The following is a 9,338-nucleotide window of genomic DNA, read 5'->3' on the forward strand; positions in this document are numbered from 1 at the left end:
ACACACACACACACACACACACACACACACACGCTTCAGTCAGAAATTCACTTAACTGAAATAAATTTAAAATTAAAAGATTAAGACAATGAGATTGGGATGAATGATCATTACAATAAATGTCATTATTTTTCTTATATACCCGCAAGGCATAGAAGATCTTAATCTGGAAAAAATAAATACACTTAAACAAAGTAAAACTAATTATGAAAACAAAAAAGAAAAACAAAAAATGAAATAAGATCAATTATTTAACAAAATGAAATAAACAGTGATACAAATAAACACTCAAATAAAAGCTAATGAGCACAGTCCCTCGCATCTTCACCACCTGAGGCTGTGGTCCTGTCACACTTAGCAGGCAGCCCTGTGCTTTAATACCCATGCTGTGATGCCATGGTGTCCATCATTCTTTAAATAAACCACCAACCAACTTGGCACATCCTGGAGGGTCCACAGGTGGGGCCCTCACCACTACTACCTATGCTTAAAAAACTACATACATCCTAATGTCATATGTCCATGGTGAGGGCGGCTCAGATGAACCACTCCTTCTTGCTCTCGTCGATGGTTTCAGTGAAGGCCGGGTCGTTGACGATGATCGCTGCGTCAGCACAGTCTGCTGACTCCGCCCCCTTGGCCTCGTTGGTGTGGTAGGAACCTTTGTGGCGGAACATGTGACGGATCACAAACACCATGATGCAGAGGACAGTGAAGATCACGATGGAGATGATGCCTAGAGTCAAAACAGAAAGGGGCACTATTACTAACATGTACTAACAACTGACACATATGACATATGGGGTTCCTCAAGGCTCAATCTTGGGGCCTCTTTCTTTAACATCTACATGCTACCACTGGCTCAGATAATAACAAATAAAATATAAAAATCATAAAATAAGTTATCAAAGCTATGCAGATAACACACATATTTACATAACCATTTCACAGGCCGAGGAGGTGGATTTGCAGCCATCTTTGACTCAAGTTTATTTATCAATACTAAATTAAATTATACCTCCTTTGAAAGCCTTGTTTTTCAGACCTGGAAAACATTGCAATAAATCTTATTTGTTACAGTGTACCGTGCCCCAGGTCCTTATTCAGAATTCTCTGAGTTTTTATCAACTTTGGTATTATCGTAGGTGACTTTAATATTCATGTTGACGATGATACAAATAGTCTTTCTGTTGCATTTAACTCTGTATTAGATTCTGTTGGTTTCAGTAAAAGTGTAAATAACCTAACCCACTGTTATACACGTTTTGAGCACCAGGAAAAGCGCTATATAAATGTAATGTATTATTATTATAATCACACTCTCGACCTTGTTCTGACTTATCGTATTGAAATGAGCAACTATTAGTCGAACCGCATAATCCTGCTTTATCCAACCATTTTTTTTGTAACTTTTGAATTTGTGTTACTAGACTAAAAACCATTAGTCAAAAGTTCCTGCAGTACAAAATATTTCTGTTAGTGCTATAGCCAAATTTAAGGAAGAGATTCCATCAACTCTTAACTCGATAGCATGTCTGCATGTAGGGGAGGAAACTTATACAACATTTTCACCATCCAAATTTGATCATGTAGTTGCACTTGCTCCTTTGAAAAAGAAGAAAGTAAAACAACATAGACTAGCTCCATGGCATAACGCAGAAACCCGCAAAATAAAGCAAAAGTCTTCAAGAGACAACTTGAAAGGATATGGCGTTCCACTAAGCTTGAAGAATCTCGTTTCATTTGACATGATACTCTCAATCAAATTCAAAATTGCCTCAAGGACTTATAAACTTGGATTTTTAAACACGGACAAAACTGTTATTGTTCTTGACCACCAAGAATCTAGGAAACATTCTAAAGATACACTAACTCTGGATGGCATTAATTTGGCCTTCACTGAGACTGTAAGGAATCTTGGTGTTATATTTGATCAGGATTTATCCTTTAACGCCCACACAAAACTAATCTCACGGACCGCTTTCTTTCATCTACGTAACATTGCAAAAATCAGGCATATCTTGCCTCAAAACGATGCAGAGAAACTAGTCCATGCATGTGTTACTTCAAGGCTGGATTATTGTAACTCTTTATTATCAGGGAGTACCAAGAAGTCAGTTAAGTCNCTTCAGCTGATTCAAAATGCTGCAGCTCGTGTACTAACCAGAGTTAGGAAAAGGGACCACATTACTCCTGTTCTGGCTGCCTTACACTGGCTCCCTATAGAACACAGGATAGAATTTAAAATTCTTCTTCTCGCCTACAAAGCCCTTAATGGGCAGGCGCCATCTTACCTTAAAGAACTAATTATACCCTACCCTCCTACTAGGGCATTGCGTTCCAAGAATGCAGGGTTGTTGGTTGTTCCTAGAGTCTCTAAAAGTACAATGGGAGCCAGAGCCTTTTCTTATCAAGCTCCACTTTTGTGGAATCAGCTTCCAGTTTGTGTTCGGGCGGCAGACACCCTATCCGTTTTTAAGAGTGCGCTTAAGACCTTCCTTTTTTTTTTTTTGTGACCAAATTTTTATTGTTGCTTTTTTTTTGCCCTCACAAAAGGGACTTATACAGATACAAATTATATAGACAATATAGACAATACAAAAAGAAAAAGAAAAGACAAAGAAAGAAAAAAAATAGGGAATCCCTTTCCCATGCCACCCCATCCCCCCCTCTTCCCACCCATCTTGCCATTTCACAGAAAATCCTACCTGATGTTTTTTAGCAATCGTCTGAGTTCATCTACGTATATATTATATATATTATAGCATAGAATTTATCAACATAAAATACATTCATACCTTTTTTTTCCCACATAACATTTCATCTGTTTAAGCTGAATTGCGATTAACTCCTAATAATCTACAATTGCACCAAGGTGTGCGTATATGTACAATCATCATTTACATGAATGATATTACCCGATCAGCAGCTCAGCTGCTGATCGGGTAATATCATTCATGTAAATGATGATTGTACATATACGCACACCTTGGTGCAATTGTAGATTATTAGGAGTTAATCGCAATTCAGCNGTTGATTACAGTGGATACAATAAACTTAATTAGTAATTATAACACGAAAGGTTCAATTGTAACTAAACTATACTGACCACTAATTTAGTCGTATATGAAGACGTCCTACGGTGGGAGTTTTAGGGACGGTGGGAGACAGTGGGGTATTATAAACAGATCTAGGCGGGACGTCGATCGTAATCATATAAATGAACAATGTGAAATCGCCAGGATACACAATTAGACTACATACTGTGTAACGTACTATCTCTAGTAATTTCCGGACACGGAACATATGTAAGAAAAACATAAAGTGAGGCAACTTACAGTCACCTAAAAACCCCCCCGTTTATCGATTATTTCCTCGTTACCGACGAGTAAGGGACCGAGAGTTTTCTCATAACCGTATCATGACAAATTTAGATACATTAGTGCGACTTCTGTCATGTTTGTGCTCTTCTCTTGTCATGGTGGATATAAAATTCATTCATGTATGTTTTGTCCTTAGTTGTGTTTCTATACAGTGTTTATTTTAATAATTTTTTTTTTAGACAATATATAATTTTTCATGTCGTACTTATACATCAAGAGTCGGTAATTCCTCTTTTGTAACTGTCACAAAAACCATACGCAGGCTTGAGAGAAATCACTCTGAAGATAATTAATTTTTGTCTAATATGAACTTTTGCTCACACGGATGAAACAAGTACTGACAAACTCCAATTAAAGTCCATTCAACACTTATACGATATTTACATAAATTGTTTTCTCACTTGTCCTCGTGAAATCTTTATCCTTAGACAAGTCCCTGTTAATCTCAGTTTTGATATCGAATACCAATACTTTGTTTCTGAAGTAATTATTTTATTCTCTTTACAAGAATCTATCTTTATGGCATTAAAACTCAATAAATCTGTGTTAATTTTGAATTATTCTAATAGTTACATGATAATTATGTATTCTTTCTCTAGATATAATCAATTTTTCTAATATCCCTATAATAAAATACCTCTCTTATTGTATACGAACACCATGTACAGTAATAATCCTTTGTGGTATACTCGTCTCGTATAATTCTTGTTTTGAGTAAAATTTGTTTTTGATGTGAATGAACGTTTATTTTATTCCGTGTATTAATTCTCCTATTATAACTTCCTTTTTGAGTTTGATTACGAATAATGAACATCTTTATACCATGTTACATTCTCTATTCGTTAATTTTATTCATTATATTATTAATCTTTACGAGTGCTTGTCCGGTACCTATATACGTAGAATATAGTGTCCTGACTCTTCCTCCGTCACATAGCCGGTGCTGTCGCTTCGTTCTCTTTCCTTGTAGTTGAAGGGACTACAGTTCTATAAATCAGTTATCAAATTCACCTACTTTATATTAGTTCACATAAGATCAACTAATGAAATTAGTATAAATTTTTGGTCTTTGGCAATTAGAGCCAAGAAAACCATTTCATACATCTACTTCAATATATCACTAATACCTCTACATTAACACTAGTACAAATTTAACTCGTACTACGCGTTCGTTTCTCCTCTCGACGACCTGTTGTGAGTTGTAGTTTTAACGGTTCGTCTACACATCTCTACTTTGATCACACTCACATATACTATATATTATACATCACACTCTTTCCTGTCTACTACCACCTTCAGTCTTTCTATGATATCTTTATGTATTTTATCTTAATCTTTACTCATTGTAAGATCGGAACAACCTCCGAGAGGCATAGCCTTCGCTTTGACTGTATAAGGAAGCGTTACATCGTAGCGTAACCGTATACTCTTGACTTGAACAGGCCTCTCTACTATAAGGTTCTCTGGTAAAGGGATTCCTTTCTCGTTGTTAGCTATATGTTAGCATAATTTATTAGCCTATGTTGTATCTATTGTCTTATGACTTTGAAATTGTTTTTTTATTTATTGTAGTTCTTATGTGTTTATGATTTTTAGTGTGGTACATACTATTATTAACTCAATTGATGTTCATCTAGCGACTGACACAGCGACATCGTAAGTATTTGGACTGCACCTTTGACAATGACACGTACCCCCCCCCCCCATGTCGGCGATTTTTGGTCTTTCCTGTTCTATGCTTTGGACTCACGTAAAGAGGCAGACTTACCACCACGTGAAAACGATTACAAATCTGTTTAACGAGCACAACTGGCCGCGGGAATGTACGTTTGAGAAATACGTGAAAACCCATTGCTCGTAGCTCTGCTTCCATTTTCAATTGGTGTGGGAGCCTCGCGCACAGTAAAGCCTTACATATAAATATATAAGGTGGCAGACATAATTTAATGAATTTTAACTGAACGATAACTGAATGAGTTTGTTTGACTCTTAGACCAGCAGGGGTACCAAATCTATGAAGACTGCTGAAATAAGTACATTAATTAACTGTCTGATCGATGTTTGTCTGAATGAATGTGATACTATTAACAATCATATTATTCCTATCAGCTGTCAATCACTGTTATGATTCACATATTCATTTATTATTGAATAAACTATATTTTCTAGAGGAGTTAATGATGAATGTTCCCTCCTTCAAATTTGAAAGACAAGTAATTATATCAGGTGTATTCAGCTAAAATATATACATCGCTGCAGTTATTATCCAGTGGAAAGTCCTACCTATTCGCCTACTTAAATCAAAGTGGTTACTTTTTTTTTTGGCTGGGCAGTGTAGTTTTACACACCGTCTTATTTGACTTTCTCAGGAGTTAAATATTTGTTTTGGTGGCATACCCCCACAAAGGAAAAAATATATATACACACATACAAGGTCATCATCTTAACAGTTTTTTATGCTCATTGACTCATCCGTGAGCAGAGCATCAACTTGGCATGCCTATTACAGCTGAATGCGGCGATTACCGTTTTGTTCAGCAAAACGCCTCACAAATGTATTAAGATCAACAGCTTTAGTGCGTTTTGATTCAATGCTGAGTACTGCCAAACTTGACAGTCTCTTCTCTGTCATTGTAGACCGCAAATAACTAATTCCTTCCGTCTACTTGGGTCCGAATGCTTCTGGCTTTGCGCAGTCCCGTTCAAATGAAATCGCCGCATATCATTTTTCCAAGCTCGCGCTAGGGCCGGGGGAGGGGTTACAAGACTCGCGCCTTGTGCTGCATTCACTTGCACTCAGACATTAGAGATTTTATCTCATAAATGTCTGATGAGCCACAAATTTTCTTTCAAAACAAAGATGCCAGCTGGGGTGGCAAGGCTATTTTTTAGGGTGGCAGTTGCCACCCCATGTCACCCCGGTAGATCCGCCCCTGGCTAGCTGTGCAATAAGCATGTATACAGGCTAGTATGGCTAATGCTAGCATGTATGCTAAAGCTACCGTGTGTGCTAACGCTAGCGTGAATGCTAAGGCATTTTCTCATTGTGTTTAACCGTTTAAACTAGGGCTGTCAAGTTAACGAGTTATTAACGCGTTATTGACGCGTTATTGGCGCGTGTTATTGACGCGCTATTGACGCGTTACTAATGAGTTATCGACGCGTTACTAGCGCGATATTAACGCGTTACTAGCGCGTTATTGACGCGTTACTAACGCGTTAACGCAAAAAAAAAATAACGCCACTAATTATTTTTACGCGATTAACGCATGTGTATTATCTTTCCTCGGCCGCCCCGTAGTTTCAGAGCGCATCGAGTTTAAAATACCATCTACAAGCTGATGCTGACAGCCCCGCTCCTGCCGCCCGCTTGCGGCAGACCACACTTCCACGCTCACCGGCAGGCATCGACTGGCCAGCGGGAGGANGGTCGAGCGAGCGAGGGAGAGAGAGCGCGTGCAGCGGTCTGCTTGCGCACGGAGCAGGAGTTTTATGAGAGAAAATATATTTCTCTGTGCTCAAAAATGTTCAAGTGTGCGCTCAATCTTATTTTCTATGCTCAACATGTTTCATTGCGTGCTCAGGATAGAGGCACAAATATAACGCCATAGAAAATAACCTGCCGATGCTCCATGGCGGAGGCTCCGGTAGAAATTGCCGGGATTTGCGGTTTTACCCCCTTAATGTCTGACCAATGGTTGAACAGCATTTCCGAGCACATGACTTGTGTTTAAAGTTTATAGTCCGTTTGAGTTTTGCCTGTGTGAACGCAAACCGAACCTTCTGAAATATGAAACAATGTAACAAACTGTGGTCTGTGAATGCGACCTAAGTGAAATGTGAAGGAGTGTGCCCAATGGCAACGCTGATCTTTCTGTTTATGTTAATGTGAAGGAGAAACAGGGCACGGTCCCCGGTCAGTGAACTGTAATAATGTAAGCTTTCCAAACATGTTCGTGTGCAGAGACCCCGATGCTGGAGGATGCAGATGAGGGGGGGTGCGGCTGTGGCACCTGGTGAAGGCCAGCGAGGAGCCCGAGCTGCCCAAACACCGGAGAGGAAGTCTGAGGGAGAGAGAGAGGGCCAAGGCGATCCCCGAGATCTACCTCACCCGCCTGCTCTCCATGAAGGTACACACACACACACACACACACACACACACACACACACACACACACACACACACACACACACACACACACACACACACACACACACACACTGACTAGATATATTGATCTGTTTGCATTTCAGAATAAATGTATTACTACAATAATAAAGTACATATTATATTAACATGTAACTCCTGCATTTACTTGTTCACTTCCAACATTTGGCTTATTTATTGTATGTATAGTTTACTTCATAATGACATAATCTGCACAATTTTTTTTTGCTCAGTTTCTTCTTGCACAATTTGTATTGTTTAAAAAAAAAAAAGCCTGGAACTTAATATGTACACTTTATCTACTGTGCATACAGCCTGAACCTTTAAGCAGAGACAATGGTGAAATATCTCCTTAAAGTCAGATACAATGGCCACTTTATAATTTATATAAACAATGCACAACTTTTTCATGTGCAAAATAAAAAATACATTCACGTATAAATCCTGCAACATGAACCCACTGCAGGTACACAGTGAAAGCAGTAACAAACAAACGTCATCCTCCTCCCCTCCCCTCCCCGCTGCTCTCGCTCTCCAGGGGACGCTGCAGAAGTTTGTGGACGACCTGTTCACAGTGATCCTCAGCACCAGCCGCCCCGTTCCGCTGGCCGTCAAATACTTCTTCGACCTGCTAGACGACCAGGCGGCCAAACACGGCATCTCCGACCCGGAGACCATACACATCTGGAAGACCAACAGGTACAGTCGAGACACACACACACACACACACACACACACACACACACACACACACACACACACACACACACACACACACACACACACTGACTAGATATATTGATCTGTTTGCAACACAAACTCAAAGCCCTTCAGAGGTGCTGGAGCCAGGTGTCTGATGTCTCCTCTTCCTCTCCAGTCTGCCTCTGCGTTTCTGGATCAACATTGTGAAGAACCCTCAGTTCATCTTTGACGTGCAGGCCTCGGACCACGTGGACGCTGTGCTGTCCGTCATCTCTCAGACCTTCATGGACTCCTGCACCATCGCCGAGCACAAGCTGGGCCGGGTGAGCAGAGCTTCATGAGCTTAGATTGAACACACTTTCATCCTATATGGGCTCTTATTTTCAATAGCTGTTTCTGGGTCAGTCTGGTTTGAAATGTATTTACTTTTTCACAAGAGACTGAAGATGAAAAACTAGAGGGGACTTTAACAGGGGGAACAGTTACAGCTGTAAATGCTCCCCCCCCTCCCCCCTCTGTGTTCTCATCTCCTTGTCCTTCTGAGCAGGACTCTCCCATCAACAAGCTGCTGTACGCCAGAGACATCCCCCGCTACAAGCAAATGGTAGAAAGGTGAGCTCATGTTTAATTAATGATGACGCTCAACACTAACACAGGCTAACTAACGGGTTAGTTTAGGCATTAAAGATCAACTTTACTATCAATATTTATAGTAAAAAAAAAGATAATGCCGCCTGCTTGTTGATGAGTATGGTAATGTAAGGGATGATTATGGTGAGACATGATAGCCTGTTGGCTGTAACAAAATGAAAATGGCAGGTTATGGATAATAATAGGAGTTAGAGCAAATGTTACCTGATGAGTTAAATGTTTGATTAAATAGTATGGCAAAAAGTAACTTTCACAATTCCAACAAATACCCTTTAGGCTCATCAAAACATAGTGTTAAACGGTTCCTTGAACAATATGACTTAGATTCGATCCATGTTGCAATGTTATTGTCTAATATTAATGGTCTGTAATAAAACAAAATAAATGTTATGAAGTATACAATACTGTTGGTTACAGGTGGGGTTTGCATTTGA

The 9,338-nt window shown here is 39.4% G+C and overlaps 1 protein-coding gene and 1 pseudogene across 1 annotated transcript in view; one reads left to right on the forward strand and one right to left on the reverse strand.

Moving 5' to 3' along the window:
- The window catches only part of gypc (glycophorin C (Gerbich blood group)), an 18,162-nt gene extending 17,389 nt beyond the window's left edge, over positions 1-773 (reverse strand). Inside the window, exon 1 of the mRNA XM_010783075.1 lies at positions 3-773. Within this exon, the coding sequence (XP_010781377.1) occupies positions 537-773 (237 nt within the window). The 3' untranslated portion in view covers positions 3-536. The remainder of the gene's footprint in view (positions 1-2) is intronic.
- A 6,579-nt stretch (positions 774-7,352) lies between these two features.
- The window catches only part of LOC104955610 (plexin-B1-like), a 5,115-nt pseudogene continuing 3,129 nt past the window's right edge, over positions 7,353-9,338 (forward strand).

The sequence above is a fragment of the Notothenia coriiceps genome, unplaced genomic scaffold (assembly GCF_000735185.1).
Source record: "Notothenia coriiceps isolate Sejong01 unplaced genomic scaffold, NC01 NC01_scaffold00024668, whole genome shotgun sequence".
Classification (NCBI taxonomy): Eukaryota; Metazoa; Chordata; class Actinopteri; order Perciformes; family Nototheniidae; genus Notothenia; species Notothenia coriiceps.